At 43.0% G+C, this 18,703-nt stretch overlaps 1 protein-coding gene across 8 annotated transcripts in view; it reads right to left on the bottom strand.

The window, feature by feature from the left end:
* CDH10 (cadherin 10) overlaps positions 1-18,703 on the bottom strand; it is a 376,032-nt gene that overhangs the window by 31,612 nt on the left and 325,717 nt on the right. For all 8 annotated transcript variants that reach the window (XM_083449435.1, XM_083449431.1, XM_083449433.1 and 5 more), the window contains one exon: positions 13,555-13,849. In XM_083449435.1, the coding sequence (XP_083305561.1) occupies positions 13,555-13,567 (13 nt within the window). In that variant the 5' untranslated portion in view covers positions 13,568-13,849. The remainder of the gene's footprint in view (positions 1-13,554; positions 13,850-18,703) is intronic.

Here is an 18,703-nt window from a genome sequence, read left to right as displayed (position 1 = left end):
CTGCAATGCAGGAATCTCAGCTAAAGCATCCATGACAGATGGCCCTCCAATATGTGTTTAAAAACCTCCAAGGAAGGAGAATCCACAACCTCCAGAGGAAGACCGTTCCACTGTCGAACAGCTGTTACTATCAGAAAGTTTCTCCTGTTGCTTAGTCGGAATCTCCTTTGTGTTTTTCCTGCTTCCACTCCTCTTCACTGGTTGATCTTTGTGGGTGAATTCAGTGATGGTACCACATCATATCTGACATGTGGCCAGGGGAGCAGGGGGAGGAAAAGATGGAGGACTACTACTTTTGATGGCTCTTTTGTGTCTGAAGAAAGGCTGTGACTCAGTTGAAGAGCATGTGTTCTGCATGCAGAAGGTCACAGTTTAAACTCCTGGCATCTTTGAAATATTGTGTTTTAATGTTGTAACCTGCCTTGTGACCTTCGGGTGAAGGGCAGGCAATTAGTTAGCTAACAATATTGTTGGGGCAGGACTTTGGGGCAAATGTCCAGGGTTTCACTCATCACAATGTTGAACTGTTTCTTTAAATGAAAAGGTTCATCATTGTTTCACCCAATGTGTATACCTTTAAGGGGCCGGAGCAAGGGCCAGAGCAAACTAACGAGATCCAGCTTTACAGCTGTGAAGCATAGCAGGTGCTGCTGAGTTGCATTGATTAAGCTGTGTTGGGAATTGGCCACAGTATATAAGGGGCAGCACCTAGCTCTGCCATTTACCCTGGGGGATGGGTTGGTGGTTGGGTCTGGTTTGGTTTGGTTGTTGATGTATTTGGTGTTTAAGGAGTTTTTGTTTTTCTTATTAAAACCTCGTTTAAGTTATTTTTGAGTCCCTTCTTTTTAATGCAAGCTCTCCCCAGCAAGCTCTCTGCGCTACTATACTGCGAAAAAGCCAACATCTTTGGTTATGGGCCCAGCTGCTGAGTGGATGACTGCATATTTTTGGACTCTGAGAAAGGTTTGAAAACTCCTTCTCCTGTTAGCGTAGTTTTTGTGGGTCTGGAAGAGTTCCAGAATGGTTGACCGGGTTCCTGAAGCGGAGAGGGCTCTAGTCTTCCCACAGCTGACAGATGAGAACTATAGTTTATGGTCTTTTCGGGTGGAGGCGCTTTTGACCTCTAGAGATGTATGGACCTATGTAACTAATGACCCTCCTGACCCTGTGAGTAATGCTTGGTCGAAAGGAGATGCAAAAGCCAGGGCGATAATTAATTTGGCAGTCAGCGACCAGCAAGTAGTCTATATAAGGAATAAGAAAACTGCCAAAGAAATGTGGGACAGTCTTGCAGCAGTGCATGTTAGAAAAGAGTCAGCGTCTGCATTGACGTTTTTCAAGCAGTTGTACCAGACGAAGTTGCAGCCTGGTGGTGATTTGGCAGCACACTTGAGACGTCTGGAGGCAATACGCTGCGAATTAATTCGAAGGGACATGGAGATACCTGATATTCAGTATGTTTTTATCATCCTTTGTTCCCTTAATGAGGACTTTGATGGTATAGCTAGCCAGATATCTGCCGTTCCACCAGCACAATTAACTGTGGAAGGGGTAACGGCAAGATTAATGGGCGAGCTGGACAGAAGGGAGGCTTGTGCCATAAGCACTCCTATTTCCGGAAGTAATGAGGGATGCCACATGCAAGCTGGTGGTGATACGACTGCATTTAAAGCTGCAAAGCGTTGTTGGTTCTGCAATGAGCAGGGACATTTTGCAAAGGACTGCAGAGCCAAAAGAAAGCAAAGTACTCCCAAGACTGTTTCTATTCGTCAGTCACGGTCGTCAGCCCAGCAGCCGACATCGTACCGTAAAGACAGAAACGAGCCGCGAGCTCTTCATGCTTGGACAACAGATCGTAAAAGAATTAAAGGTGCCAAGTGGAATTCTTTTATTGTGGACTCAGTAGCATCTCAGCATGTCTGCAACGATCAAAGCTTGTTTATTTCTTTCGAAGAGGAAATTGGTAATGTACATTTAGCCAATTCACAAGTCTTGCAGTCGCTTGGCAGGGGTACTGTTAAACTTGACTCTTTAAACATTACGATAGCGAACTGCATTTACTGCCCATCAGTGGACAATTTATTATCAGTAAGGTGTTTTGCTCGTCAAGGCATAACTGTGCGTTTCTTAAATTCAATGTGTGAGTTTTTTGAGGGGAACAAACGTCTATTGTATGCCCGGGAATCTGATGGTTTATATAGACTGTATTTTCGCACCTACTCCCAATCACCTATAAATTGCAGAGCAGCACAGTCAAGCCAGGGGTTGAGGAATGTAAGGCCACATTCTGGGTGTGTCCATGAGGCGCACAGACTTCTAGGACACCTGAATTTTGCTGATGTAATTAAGACAAAGAATATCGTTAATGGCCTCAACTTAAAACCATGTAAATTCTTTATGCAATGTCTATCCTGTTGCAAAAATAAGATCAAGGTTGCACGCAAGGGTAGGTGCTCAGATAGGAAAGTAACTGAGCCATTTGAGCGAGTACATTGTGATTTAGTTGGGCCACTCCCACCATCATTAGGAGGTTCTAAGTACTGGCTTACCCTGATAGACCAGTATAGTAGATATTGTTGGACTTATGCAATAGCTGAAAAGTCCCAAGCATTTGAGAAGTACAAAGTTTTTTGCAACTGGGTGAAAACGCACTTTAACAAACCAATTAAGAACCTGTTTTCTGACCGGGGCGGGGAATTTGTTTCTAGGATTTTGAGAAATTCCTGGAAGCGCAGGGGACTACTCATGAGTTATCTTGCCCCCGAAGTCCCTGGCAAAATGGGCTTGTTGAAGTTGCACAGCGTGACCTGCAGGCAGGGGTTAAAACTTATCTGCATGATGCTAATCTGCCCAAAGACTTTTGGGCTGAAGCGCTTAATGCTTTTTGCTATGTTAGAAATCGCAGTTATCATTCTGGTTTAGATGTCACCCCCTATGAGAAGTTGTTTAAAAAACGCCCTAATCTGAAATACCTACGCATTTGGGGTTCAGATGTAATTATGCATTATCCCGCTAAGCAGAAATTGGGTGAGCGTAGTGTTCAGGGAAAATTAATGGGCTACCAGCAGGGGGCGTACAGAATTTACATACCAGCAACTGGCAAATTTCATATTACCAGAAGCATGATACAAACTGTAAATTGGGATGGAGTTGCTGTTTTCCAAGATACTGATGGTATAAATGAAACTGAGGAAGAAGAGGAAGCAGGAGCAGCAGCAGCAGGAAATGGTGCTTCTGAATTAATGGGAGAAGACAAAAAGCCTGTTGAATCTGATAATTTGTTTGATGATTTAAAATTACAGGCACCCGAGGGGAGGTTAGATTCTCTTGAGTTTTCTGACCGTGAGCTTAGCCTACAGGCATCTCTTCAGTCTGACAATGATGGTTTACAACCTGAAACTAGTAGTTCACTTAGTCCTATTAAGTCTGAGGAGTCTGACTCTCCTTCCGGACTGAGACGTTCAGAGAGAAAGAGGCAGAAGCCACAACGATTTGCAGATGAACATTTTAATACTTTGTATGCCAATAAGGCAGTTTTTGAGCCAAAAAGCTACAATGATGTTCAGAATTTACCTAAGCACCAAGCTGTAAATTGGTATAAAGCTATGGACTCCGAGATAGCTTCTTTAAAAGAGCATAACACTTGGTCTCTTGTACCACAAACCCCAGATATGAGACTTATAGATTCAAAATGGGTTTATCGAGCTAAAATGAATGACAAAAATGAAGTTGTAAGGTACAAGGCAAGATTAGTTGCTAGAGGTTTTCAACAAATTCCAGGTGAAGATTATGATTTGTGTTATTCACCAAGTGTAAAATATGAAACAGTTAAGCTCTTGTTAAAAGATGCATCACAACGTGGACATTCTGTTTACCACCTAGATATAAAAACTGCATATTTGTTTGCCGATTTAAAAGAAGAAATTTTTATGCGTGCTCCTGAAGGCATAGATGCCGCTGAAGGTTTGGTATGCAAATTAAATAAATCCCTTTATGGTCTGCACCAAAGTGGGAGAAACTGGCACCAAACTTTAGCAAAAGAATTGCTGGATATTGGTTTTTCACAAGGAAAGGCAGACAATTGTGTGTTCATAAAGGAAAGGGCAAACTCTGTAACTAAGATATGTGTGTATGTAGATGATGTGTTAGTTTCTACAAAAACTAAACAGGAATATGAACAAGTAGTATCACAGTTACAGAAGAAATTTGATGTGGTGGAATTAGGCATAGCTAAAAATTACTTATCCATGCAAATTGAGAAAAGCAAAAATGGATCTTTTCTGGTTCATCAAACTGCAAAAATTGATGATCTTGTTGAAATGCTATGTTTAGAAAATGCAAATGGGAAGGAAACGCCTATGGTGTGTGGTTTCACCTTTACAGGTGAAGATAAGCCATTTCCTAACAAAACTTTGTATCGTTCTGCTATAGGCAAGCTAAATTTCATTCAAAGAATCTCAAGACCAGATATAACTTATGCTTTTCACTTTCTGGCAAAATTTGTGGAAAAGCCCACTACACAATGTTTCTCTGCTCTTAAGAGAGTGGTAATGTACCTTAAACATACCAAACATTATAGGTTGCAGTTTACATCAAGTATTGACAAAGGTTTTGAAATTTTCTGCGATGCATCTCATGCAGTGGAACAAAATAATTGCAGGGGTGTGTCTGGTATGGTGTTTTGTTATAACGGTTGTCCTTTTGAATGGAAGTCCCAGACACAAACCATTATTTGTCTCTCCACAACAGAGAGTGAATTATGTGCATGCGTTCAGGCCACTCGTGATATAGAATGGTATATGCAAGTATTTGCAGACCTACAGATGCAAGTAACACTACCAGTAAAAGTTTACCTTGATTCCCAGAGTGGACTCGCTATCCTATGTTCAGAAACCAATACGCAGCGCACTAGAGTCTTAAGATTACGTTTGCAATTTGTAAAGAAACTAATTGCTGATGAAATGATTGTATTTAAATATGTTCCAGGTGACAATCAAATTGCAGACATTTTTACTAAAGCACTTCCAAAGGTTACACATGAAAAACATGTACAAAGTATGCTTTATGTTTTTGTTCCACAATGATGAACCGCAGGGGAAATGTTGAACTGTTTCTTTAAATGAAAAGGTTCATCATTGTTTCACCCAATGTGTATACCTTTAAGGGGCCGGAGCAAGGGCCAGAGCAAACTAACGAGATCCAGCTTTACAGCTGTGAAGCATAGCAGGTGCTGCTGAGTTGCATTGATTAAGCTGTGTTGGGAATTGGCCACAGTATATAAGGGGCAGCACCTAGCTCTGCCATTTACCCTGGGGGATGGGTTGGTGGTTGGGTCTGGTTTGGTTTGGTTGTTGATGTATTTGGTGTTTAAGGAGTTTTTGTTTTTCTTATTAAAACCTCGTTTAAGTTATTTTTGAGTCCCTTCTTTTTAATGCAAGCTCTCCCCAGCAAGCTCTCTGCGCTACTATACTGCGAAAAAGCCAACACACAATACGCTAGGGCTACCATGTTTCAAGCAGTGAAAATCCGGACAGAAAAGTTGTTGAGCTTCTTTAAGTTTTGCCTCAAATTGCTGAACTTTTTGGGCAAAATCGCAAAAGCAAAGGCCAGGAAATGGGGGGGGGGGGGGACGGAACTTCCAACATGGGCTGCCATGTGTCCAGGTTTTCCCAGATATTGGACTGATTCCCACCTCCACACTGCTGCCAACTGCACTATTCCGGATATGTCCAGACACATGGCGACCCTAAAATATGCAGAAGAACTCCCAAAATAAAGCAGAACACTACACTCTGGGGAAGAAACCTCTGTAAAGCAGGTAAATCTGAAGACTAAAATTACCTAACTGCATTGCCAAGTTCTGCTTATTCATCAGTCAATCTGCAATGGGTATTCAAGGTAGAAGGTATTTATTCCTAAACTTGGGGTCTTTTGCAAAGAAGTCCTGAAACACTACCACTTGCCTCCAGAACACTCACACTCTTGCTAGAGGCTCAGGCAAAGCACAGTTTCATTCATTGCCGATAAAATGATGGATAATTAAAGCAGGAGATGGGATTCAGTCTATTGAATTCGATAAGTTTGTAATGAATAATTTGGCCAGCTTTAAAGGCATGGTGGGTTCTTTGCTATAGCTTCCTTGCCTTCCGCTTTGCCGCACTGAAATGTATGAGCTTCTAATCAGCTAGAAGACTTAATCCGTTCCAATCCATTTGAATACATTAAGGGCCTTTCCCTTCTGTTTCATCTCAACATTTAGCCGGTTTAGAAACCGCACAGCCTTCAAAGGATTCTGAGGTACAATTAAAGCGAGCCCTGACTCACCCTTGCAGCACCACCCGGCTTGTTACTTTTCTGCTTATTATACTGTTACCTTTTTAGAAAAATCGTTTTTATTCCTCGCCTTGCCAGCCAGTTTCTAATCCCTTTCAGTGGTGCACCCAATGCCCCGTGCTTTGTAGATCAAATCTTTTGAAGAATCAACGAGTCCTTTAGCAATGCATCGGAGGGTATCAGAAGCATTTTGGAAAGCCAAACAAATTGCAAGACACCATTTCCCACTTCTTCCTTTTCGTTTCGTTTCATTTTTCTCAGTTCAGGAATAAGCTAAAATATTATTCTGGCTCACTAGGCAGGTATCTCTTAACACTCTTCCTCATATTTGCTGAAAGCAAATTCTACAGCACAATGTAACACTTCTTCTTTAGAAAGCTAAAGTGTACTATTAAGCTATGGAAGGAGGCGGGGGGGTCAGAGCTTCCGAATACAGCACCTATTTTGCAAAGACAAGATCCCAGGATTCAGTCTCTGCGATTTATCTCAACATCTGAAGTAACACAGGGGAGAATGGATTGCATCCCATGAGGCAGCAGTGGTTGGTGGGAAATGACATTTTAAAACATTCTTCCCTGTGTTAAAAACTCTCTGAAACACCAGCACAGGTGGGAAAGGGTTGGAACAGCATGTTTCTCTTGCTTCGATAGATTCAGAGGAGGTGCATTCAGAACTTGAATCCCCGACTAGCAGGCTGAATTAGTGCAAGCCACATTGTAATTGTCACCTCATTTCCACCTCATTTTTCTCTCTCTCTCTCTCTGTGTTTGTGTGTATTTTGCCCAAGCTTAAGTCTTTCGAGCTTCCAGAACCAAATTACATAGGATGAGCAGGTATAACGACACAGAAACATATACCTGGATGACACCACTGAAAACTGCAGATTGGGTGAGTGCCAAAAATATTTTCGAATGCTCTTTAAAATCAACAACACCTTGCATGCAGCAAATGAGTATACATTAGACGGCCCTCTTTCTGGTGCAGCTAATACATGCAACAAACTTTCTTTAAAACAAAAATGGAAGAGCATTTGACAACTTGACACTCTGCCTGCAGACAGCAGCGCTACAGTGTCAAGAGTCTGCCACTTATTCTTATTTCCCTCCTTATTCTGCAAAATGGAGAGCTCTCAAAAAGATTCTTTCAGGTCATTCTTTAAATGAGATCCCTGTGATAGTCTTCTTAATGCAACAGGAATGACTCCAAGCGTGGTGATCATAGCAGATAGCCACAAATTCAAAGGGGGGTGGTGGTGGAAGGAGATGAATGTCCCAGGCCACTCCTGTAAATGCAGAATATGTGTGTTTTAAGTCTGTTTGCTCTGCCTTAAGTGGCAGAGCAGTTTGCTGGGTGGAGAAGGGATACACTGTGCTTGCATGTCCCCCACTTCAGAGCAGTGCTACAGTTCTGTAATTTTAAAGGGGGCATGTAAGCCCCACCCTATATAATTAATCATATGACACTGTGCACAAACACCACTTGAATGGCAATGCTCATTAACTATGGGGGGCACAGACCCCTCAAATATTTTATTGGGGGGGCAAAGCCTCCTTGGCCCCTAGGAGTTGGCTCTGATGCAAGAGGGGGGATGTTCTCCTTAGATTGCAATGTGCATTACTTGTTCTCTGGTCCATAGATCAATATTGAAATATAATTGGAATTATTGTTTTTCAAATGAAATGTGATAGATACATCAAATGAAACAAGAATTTTAAAGGGAGGCTAAAAGGGACGTGGGTGGCACTGTGGGTTAAACCACAGAGCCTAGGACTTGCCGATCAGAAGGTCGGTGGTTCGAATCCCCGCAATGGGGTGAGTTCCCATTGCTCGGTCCCAGCTCCTGCCAACCTAGCAGTTCGAAAGCACGTCAAAGTGCAAGCAGATAAATAGGTACCGCTCCAGCAGGAAGGTAAACGGCATTTCCATGCACTGCTCTGGTTCGACAGAAGCAGCTTAGTCATGCTGGCCACATGACCCAGAAGCTGTACGCCGGCTCCCTCTGCCAATAAAGCTAGATGAGCGCCGCAACCCCACAGTCGGTCACGACTGGACCTAATGGTCAGGGGTGCCTTTACCTTTTAAAGGGCATTTTAGAAATGGACAGTAGGGAAAAACACGACTGGGTACATCGTACCTCCCGAGTGCCCTGGGAAAAATGGGACAACCCGGTTTTTTGCGCGCGATCATAGGGGCCATTTTGGGTGGCTTAACCTCATTCTCTTGCCTCAGAAAAGTGCTTTCTAGGGGCGAGAGTGAAGCACGGCTCCCAGAAGACAAACATCCTAGTTTGGGGCTTGAAAAAGTGGACATTATGGGTACAGGTCCTACATCTGAGTGGGCAAAGAACAACAGGTTATTTATGCCTGAATCTCTCTTTGTAGTTGGCCTTGCCATTTTAATTGTTTCATTTGAAGGTGCTGCCCCTACTATTGTGCAGGTTGAGGAAGGGCGCTTTAGGCAGCAGATTTTGGCCTAACATCAAAGATGTGAATGTTATCATTTATTTAGCATACTACTTGACTTTTATTGCCATGGAGTGGGGCATTTTGAGTGGGGTTCACCCCACCCCCACATGCACCAAAGCATACTGAGCTGTCTCTGAAATGTGGTTTCACAGTTGCCAGTTTCCTTCCCCTGTAACTGGGCTGAATTCTTTTTGGAGAGGAAATATACAGTAAGCCCCATATATATTGCATAAGTCAGAGGTTTTCAACCTTTCTGAGCCCACGGCTCCCTTGACTAATTACCTTCTTTTTGTGGCACCCCTGTGGGGCTCAGGAGCCCAGTTATGTCACCCCTTGCCTGCAGAGCCGGCAGCCCCTCACCCTTTTTTGAACACCCTCCCTTGTGGAGTGTTCCCTTGGCCTCCTCTCCTCCCCCATCTCTCTTGGGAGTCCTCTGGGCAGCCAAGGCTGCCACCCCTGGTCTCTGAACTGCCCCCACCCCAAAGAGAGGTGCCTCCTCACACTGCCCCACAGGAGCCTGGGAAGAGGATGTCCCCATTCCCCTGGGCAGCTTGTAGCCAGGGCTGCTGCAAAAAAACAGCTGTGCAAGCCTTTGGGAGGCAGAGATGCGAGACGGCATCAGAGGGAGGGAGGGAAGGTAAGAGGGACAGAGGCACCCCTGACCATCATTCAAGATACCCTAGGGTGCCACAGCACACTGATTGAAAACCACTGGCATTACGCCATTAATACCCTGATCTGAAATCATGTTCAATGCATAAGGGGAATGATAATATGTTTTGCTGTGGATTTTTGCTGTGGATTGTTTCTTGATTGTGTGGCGGAGTTATAATATTCAAAGACCACTCGGGCAAATGAAGGAAGTATGATGGGTGCCCAGCTGAGAAGAATTATTGTGGCTTTGGAAACAGGAAGAGAGGACATATACTAATGATGGAGTGAACGAAAAAGCCCGAGGACCAAAAGTATGTGGTAGCTGCTATAAATAGTTGGTTGGACTTCTGAAGAGAAAGACAAAAGGAACGCTAGCTGGAAATGATGGCAGGATAACTGCTGCAAACCGCCTGTGAACCCAGAGGGAGGTCACACCTGTGTGAAGTTTGCATTGATATCCCTGAGGTAGGAGGGTAGAAGAGATTAGAGGGCCGAGGGACCAACGAGGAAGGATGACAGCAATCAGCAATGCTGAGAAACGTAGGTAGGGTAATTCATAGGATGAGCTGCTAAAGCCCAAAGATCCAAAGGTAGGAAAAAGGTGGGCAGAGAAATTAAAGACAGAGAATAAGTAGGTTAGGAGAGATGAATAGAACGGACACAGTGAAAGAACAGCGAAGAATAAAAATCCTAAAGAGTTTTCAAAGCCGCAAAGTCTTTCATTGGCCTTAGCAAGTCAACAGAAAAGCCGTGGTGAAGATAACTCACCCTGAGATAATAAAAGAACAGGGGCGTCGTGTTGCAGCCAAGGAAGAAAAATTATATCCAATATATATTTCTCTACAAGTTGCTGCCGTGTGAGAGACAAATTGCATTGTGGAGGGGGCTCCTCAAACCAGGGCTTAGACTAGAGCCTCTAGATCTTTTAATCCAGCCCTGAGACTCCCGGGATAATCACCGATTGTTTCATAGACAGTGGATTAATATTTAGGACATAAGTACTACTTGTTGAGTGATGAGACGAGAGAGAGAGTTAAACAGCTGGTGTGGCAGGATCTTGTTAAGAATGCAACCGTAATGTGACGTGTTCCAAATGTAACGTGTTCCAAAACAACTGTGCTGTGCTATACGGGACTCTCCGGAAACACAAGGAAACACAACCTGCTTCCCATTTTAGTGCATAGAAATAAAATGAGACTTGTGAACTAGGGAGAATGGAGGAGAAAATCAGATTTGTTTGAATTTTAATGAGAAACTACCTAATTTGGACTTGTCAGATCAACACGTAAACCAAAACACAGCTGTCTTTTGAAATTCGCACTTCTCTGAATTTTGGGATGTAGTTCTACAACTAAAGAATGAGTACCAAAATGCATATACTTGGGGTACGTGTGCATAGAAATGCATTATATTAAGGGAAATTGTTTGCAAAAGTTTGTATTTTAGTAAAAACTGCATAAAGAAATATGTACCAAAATGCTGACAATTTATCACGAGAATTTTAAAGCAATCAATCACAAATTGCTGCAGAAATGTGGAGAACTGAATCAAAGATTGGAAAAGTGAGAAGCTGTGAGAAACCAAAATTGGGATATACAATATCTTTATTGTCATTGTCCCATACAGAACAATGAAATTGAAAAAAACTACATAAAACATTCAAAAACCCCTAAAAACTCAGAAAGCCCATTTTAAAATACACTATTCTATAGAGACTCCCTATGCTGCGTTTAGAACCAGAACTGCATTTGTGTAGAAACTGTTTCTCAGGCGGCTAGTCCTGGCCTTTATAACCCTATACCTTCTTCCAGAAGGCAGAAGCTGAAAGAGATCAGTTCTGGGGTGCGTACTATCCTGCGCTATCTCTGCCGCTTTCTTATGGCACCTGGCAGCATAGATTTGATCTAAGGTGGGAAGAGTGCAGCCAATTATTCTCTCTGCAGTCTTTACAACCCTGGACAGCATTGTTTTTTCCCTGGCCGTGCAGCTTCCAAACCACACACACAGACCATAAGTTAATACACTCTCCACAGTGCAATGGTAAAATGCCATCAATAGGTCCTTTGAGAGATTGTCCATACCTAATTATGACCCTTCCTCACATTGCTATTTACCTGACAGTCTCCTGAAATATTGGGATGCCAAGTCTGTGGCACATCATGAATTATTTGTTTTTAATTGGCCAGTTCAGAATTTTTGAGGGGTGAAACCAAACAGTATTGTGGCTGCCCGATGCTACATGTGACAAGCTATTCATGAGAAGCACTCAGCCATGTACAGATAGCTCAACTAGTAAAGCATGAGACCCCTGAATCTTAGGGTCATGGGTTTGAGTCCCACAATGGGCAAAGGATTCCTGCCCTTGAAGAAGGTTGGACTAGATGATTCTTGTGGCCTCTTCCAACTCTACAATTTGATGATATTATGATTCTATGTCAAACAGATCCACTGATTTACTTATAAATGCAGTTTCCATTCTACAGGCACAGATTCATGCTCCTGTATGCTTCTGAGAAACTCCATTAGTTCAAAACCAAGTAAAACAAATACAAAAAATGAGTGAAGTTTACTTATATACACAGCAACTAATGGTGTAACAGTGCAAATCCATGAAAGCTCATTCAAAAGTAAGTCCCAGTAAGTTCAGTAGGGTTTACTCTCTACTAAGCAAGCTTGGGACTGTAGCCTAAGAAATCTAGTTTCCATCCACATTGCAACATGAAAGTGAGTCTCTTTCCATGGAGCACACTCAATGTATATGGGAATCAGATTGAATGACTTGCCACCAGATTTGCTCTGTGACACAGATGTGCACCTGCAGCTATTCTCTGTGCACGGTTCCTAGTCCAGAATAGAAATCTGCACATCAAAGCTTGCTTCCACACATAGACTTGCTTTGCTGGGTCAGCGTGCATTAATTTGCCATTTGTGTCTTGGTGATGGAGGTCTATTGAATTAAGGAGCATCCCAGTCCTGATTTCTGGGATGGCTAAAAGTGCACAGCTTGGATTTTACACCAGATAGCTAAGAACATTTTCTATTGGGGAACTCTGAGTGAACAGCTCATGCTTTTATGCTCAGGATGTAATTGGTTGCGACATTTGCAAATGGGGGACGACTATTCCTTCTGGTCAAATAATGTTTTGGAATCTTTGTTTTATGGCTTCCAATGGGTTGGTGCACTTTCTTCTCTACACATGCTATGGACATATCAGTGAAATGTATCTGAATCCTGATCCAGGAGTTTATGCTAGATTACCTTCCAGTTCTGTAATACTGTGACAATAAAAGTTATATCCTAGTACTCTGGTATGTGCATTTATTCATTAGTAACCACTGCGGAGTGATGGATTCTCACTAAGTTTTAATCACAGTCGTTCTCCCAACTAGCTGTTTAGTCTCAAATTATCCTCTGTTCCTTCACTTTTTATGGAGAATATAGATCACTGGGATACAAGTAATAGGCAGGGATCCATAATGGATATAAAATGCATCACAACAGCAGCACTACTACCATAAGGCTATGAAGTGTGTCCCCAAATACATGTTTGGGTTTATAGTGGATCCCAGATCCAAAAATATTGAAAACTATGGATCTAGATCTGTGATTCCCAATGTGGGGCACATGCCCCACAGGGGGGCAATTTGATTTTCAAGAGAGGGTGATTTGATTTTTAAGGGGGGCAATTTGATTTTTAAGGGGGGCAATTTGATTTTTAAGGGAGGGTGATTTGATTTTTAAGGGGGGCAATTTGAGAATGAGTTATTAACAGTGAATGGCCTTTTAGGCTTCCTCCACGTGAATAGGAGTCCATTTTTTTAATAATAAGAATTATACGTCATGGGGGCGGCATCAAGATTTTAGAGACACTTAGGTGGGGCATGGCCCCCAAAAAGGTTAAGAACCACTGATCTAGAAAATGCAGTTCCTCATTCCATTCCATTCCACTGTTTTTCCTTAAAAAGAAAAGAAAAGACCTAATTTATGGCATCTCCCCCGAAAAACGCAATTCCCACCCTGACTGCCTGAATTTACAAGAACAGGACATATGTGGCATCTCACCTTTGCAGACATTTATTTCCATTTGAATGTAACACTCACCAACAACTGACATTTCAGGAACACTTGCGGTGTAAACTTCTTCAGGAAACGTTGGTTCATTGTCATTGATGTCATGGATTTTGATGACAAACTCTGATTCAGGCTCCACTGGCCTGAGTGTTCTCCTGTTAATAGCCTGGGCACGTAGGGTGTAGTAAGCTTTCTCTTCCCTGTCAATTCTTCGTGTGGCATGAATGTCACCTGTTCGCTCATCAATAACAAAAAGAGTGCCAGCTCCGTCTCCTGACAAAATGTACTTGAGGGACCCATCTCCTTTGTCTTGGTCAGAGTGAAGCTAGGGTTGGGTGGTCGGAGGAGAGAGAGAGAGAGAGAGAGAGGTGTTTAATAAAATGGGTCCACTTCTTCAGAAGACAGTGAGTCACACAAGGTGCTTCAAACAAAGTATGCATTGACAAAACCAAGTCCGTTTCAATTTATGCTGACTCAATACATCACCATGTATGTGCATAGAGCATTAAAATTCTCATTTCCCAATAATGCACAGAATATTCGTTAAGAGCTCAGCTCCCATGGCAGATTTTAGTTTCTCCGGCAACACCTGTTCCGTGCTGTGGAACATTTCTGTCACAAATCTTAAAGAAGAATTTTATGGTAATGCTGACCTTTCCTTCCCTTGGAAAAGAATCTATTAAACATTCACAACCTGCTGTGTTAGTTGTAAATTCTCTAAACAGATAAAGGACAAGGCGGGGTATGTGATAATTAAGAAAAGCTGCATAACTAGTGCCGGAACTGCAAAATTTTTGAAAGAAAGCTTGTTATTTCTTCCCAAAGAGCAAATGGGGAACAAAATCTTATGGAGAATCTTGCAGTCTCCCTAGGTGCTCTGCCTGTGATCTTAAGGTTAATATATTTCCTTGGCTTTCTCATTCACCAAACAGTGCTATCTCCCAAAGAGCTGAAGCTGGCTAGTGATTCATAAAGCTGTTTCAAGTATGGTTGAACACATGTTCTGCATGCAGAATGTACCAGCTTCCATCTCAGGCATTGCTTATTAACAGAATTCAGAGGGCAGAGCCCAGAGGACCATGACCTGAGACCTTTCAATCCTAGTAGACAACAGCAGTGTCTCCATCAGTGTGGTCCTCCAGATCTATCTATCTATCTATCTATCTATCTATCTATCTATCTATCTATATCTCATCCATCTTGCTGGGTTTCCCCGGCCACTCTGGGTGGCTCTCAACAAAATATTATTAATAATAAAGTGACAAAACATCAAACATTAAAAACTTCCCTAAACAGGGTTCCCTTCAGGTGTCTTCTAAAAGTCAGATAGTTGTTTATTTCCTTGACATCTGATGCGTGAGCATTCCACAGGTTGGGCGCTGCTACGGAGAAGGCCCTCTGCCTGGTTCCCTGTAGCTTCACTTCTCGCAGTGAGGGAACCGCAGCATTCTTATCCCCATTTTATGAGCTTTTCATGCATCAATACAATAAAAAAGTATTTAAAAGTATTTGACAGTGAGGAAGGACAAATCTTTAATGTTTTCTACACCTGTCTACTCAGAAATAAGCACCATAGAGTTCAATGGAACTTCCTTCCCAGATAAGTGTGAACAGGATTAAAGATTTAATGGGCTCAACTCAAAATTGAACTTATGCCAAGAGGACCGATTTCATCTCACATTAGGAACACTGATGCAGGAAGAAATACACACAGAAGAAAGAATGTAGCTTTCATTTTATGTGCATCAAGCAAGTTCAAGCAAACAATCTGGGGTTTCCCCCCCTCATACAAATAATCAGCCATACGGTTATGTCCCTAATGATCATATTTGCATACTGATTTCATTATATTTAAATGTTAACAGCAGCAACAACTTTTTCTGTGTGTAAGCAATCTGCTAGACATTTGCATGCTGTAAAATGCATCCTGGAAAACGTGCTTAAGGAAATATGTATCAACCTTATGTGTGTGTGTGGGGGGGAATATATCAGAAAACCTATAATGAGTGAAGAAACCATTGCAGGCTTTTTTAAAAAAGAGCAGATTCTTTGAGGGGCTGCCCCCACCCCACCTCACAACTTCGATTAAGAACAGAGGAACGCTAATCAAAAACTGGAGCAGTGATTTGCATGATCATCTTCAGTCATATCAGCCAATATAGAAATTAATCCCACAACCATTAATTCAGAAATGAAGGATCGGATAGGAATGAGGGGGAAACTGCATTGATACCTCTTGCTGTCTCAACTATTTTATAACCAGTGCTGTATTTCGAAATGACCACAGGTTTTAGGATCCAGTAACATCAGCCATGGGGACGCGGGTGGCGCTGTGGGTTAAAACCTCAGTGCCTAGGGCTTGCCGATCGAAAGGTCGGCAGTTCGAATCCCCGTGGCGGGGTGCGCTCCCATTGTTCGGTCCCAGCGCCTGCCAACCTAGCAGTTCGAAAGCACCTCCGGGTGCAAGTAGATAAATAGGGACCGCTTACTAGCGGGAAGGTAAACAGCGTTTCCGTGTGCGGCTCTGGCTCGCCAGAGTAGCGATGTCACGCTGGCCACGTGACCCGGAAGTGTCTTCGGACAGCGCTCGCCCCCGGCCTCTTTGAGTGAGATGGGTGCACAACCCTAGAGTCTGTCAAGACTGGCCCGTACGGGCAGGGGTACCTTTAACATCAGCCATGTCCAATGATAACTTATCTCCTCCACCAACAACAACATCAACTGAGGTTTTGGCAGAGACTTCACTTTAAACAAATCAGCATCTGCATTTGCCCAGCCTTCCAAACGGGGCATACGGTGCAAAATCTGCTCAAATCTTTGCTGCAGGTCATTTCCAGATGTTTAAAGAGCAACCTGACAATGTCTTAGCTTGGAAGAAAGGAAGCAGTCTTCAGAATGTCACTGCCCACTGGCACCATGCATCAAGACGTGTATTTTCCAGAGCCAGCTCTAAGCAACACCCACATCTGGCATCACATCTGGATACAGATGTTGTCCTATCACCAGATGAAGAGCTAACATGGAGAAAGAAGCTGCAGGCCATGCCTCTAGCCACACCTTTATGACATAAGACTTCCTCTAGTCCATGGGTAGGCAAACTAAGGCCCAGGGGCCAGATCTGGCCCAATCGCCTTTTAAATCCGGCCCATGGACGGTCTGGGAATCAGTGTGTTTTTACATGAGTAGAATGTGTCCTTTTATTTAAAATGCATCTCTGGGTTATTTGTGGGGCCTGCCTGGTGTTTTTACATGAGTAGAGTGTGCCCTTTTATTTAAAATGCATCTCTGGGTTATTTGTGGGGCATAGGAATTTGTTCATTTATTTTTTTTTCAAAACATAGTCCAGCCACTCACAAGGTCGGAAGGACAGTGGATTGGCCCCCTGCTGAAAGAGTTTGCTGACCCCTGCTCTAGTCCCACATCCACTGTCAGGGCCATCCCACCCATGAGGCAAGGTGAGGTGCAGTGGCGTAGCGTGGGGGGTGCAGGGGGGGCCGGCCGCTCCGGGTGCAACTTCTAGGGGGGGCACGCTCGCACTCGCAGCTCTCTGCCCCTACCTGGAGGGCACACTCACTCACTCTCTCTCACTGCAATGCTGGCTGTGCGAATCCGATCCGAGCCGCCGGGTCGCTGCCCACTGTGGACGGGAGGGTGCCAGGCATGCGGTGCGGTGCGGAGAGAGCGCAAGGGACTATCTGGGGGAGGGACAGTGCAGCGGGGGGGCGCAAATTACTTGTCTTGCCCCGGGTGCTGACAACCCACGCTACGCCACTGGTGAGGTGATTGCCTTGGGCAGCAGGATCCACAAGGGCAGTGGATCTAGCCTCCAGGGAATGCATCACCCACTGCCACAGGGACAGCTCCTTGGAGGTCAGATCTGCCACCTCCTTGGCATCCCCCATGCTTCCTTTATAGTGAGCTCTTGGCAAATAAGAAGCACTGCTGGTCTTTTCCCACTGCTTGGGAAGAAATAGCAAAGACTGCCTGGCCAGATTCAGAGCAGGACACCCCCCCCCCCCAAGGACAACAGCCTTTGGTCACCTTTTCAACCATAAGGTAATGATGATGATTTATTATTATTATTATTTGCCATTGTGTCTTTTATTAATGAAATTCATTAATGTCATTACAGATTTAACTTCACACATACACATACATACTATATACAGTGGTACCTCAGGTTAAGTACTTTATTCGTTCCGGAGGTCCGTTCTTAACCTAAAACTGTTCTTAACCTGAAGACCACTTTAGCTAATGGGGCCTGCTGCTGCTGCTGCGCCACCGGAGCACGATTTCTGTTCTCATCCTGAAGCAAAGTTCTTAACCTGAGGTACTATTTCTGGGTTAGCGGAGGCTGTAACCTGAAGCGTATGTAACCAGAGGTACCACTGTATATAAATATATATATTCTTAAATTAGTCTAACTTAGAATGTAAATTAGACTTTCTAATTCCACTTAGATTTCAGCTAAGCTAAAATCATATAATGGTACATAAAATAAAATAAAACAACAAACTGAAGTAAAATAAATATAGACTTCCCATCATTTCCCGATATAGTTGACATTTGTGATTTTGAATCTACTTATAATTATTACTTTACATTTAATATACTTTCCAATACTGATTTTCCTTTATTTCTTAATATTTTATGTATACAAGGGTCATTCAAACACTACCATAGATAATATGTCACTGTTATTTTTTTGTAAGTATCTCTGAAACATTTCCCCTTTTTGAGAAAATAATTGTTTGGTGCTACATCTTAACCTATTTGTTAGTTGAGCCATTTCCACATAGTCTAATAATTTATTTTGCATTCTGTTAGTGTTGGTACCTTTTCCCATAAGGTAAGGATGATTTGATTCCCCTCCCCACTTGTTCCTGATGTAGATTTTCACTCACCTCTTTCTTCCCAGTATAGATCTTTATAAGAGTGTGGGTTGGAAAGACCTCAGTTCAAAGTTCACCTCAGCCACAAACTCATTAGCCAGCTTTTGTCAAACCCACCAAGTTCTTTTTTTTAGCTTCCTTCTCATGACTGCAATATGTGCAGCATAGACCTAACTTAGGACCCAGGCTGTTAAATTTTATTCAGGAGCAGTGGTGCATCACTGCTATTTGGTGGTGATGGTGCTGTTTGTGGAGTGTCTTTATGTTCCTTGGAAGCCATTATGTAA

The sequence above is a fragment of the Podarcis tiliguerta genome, assembly GCF_965153285.1.
Source record: "Podarcis tiliguerta genome assembly, chromosome: 7".
In the NCBI taxonomy this organism is placed as follows: Eukaryota; Metazoa; Chordata; class Lepidosauria; order Squamata; family Lacertidae; genus Podarcis; species Podarcis tiliguerta.
This window is presented reverse-complemented; position numbering and strand designations above follow the sequence as displayed.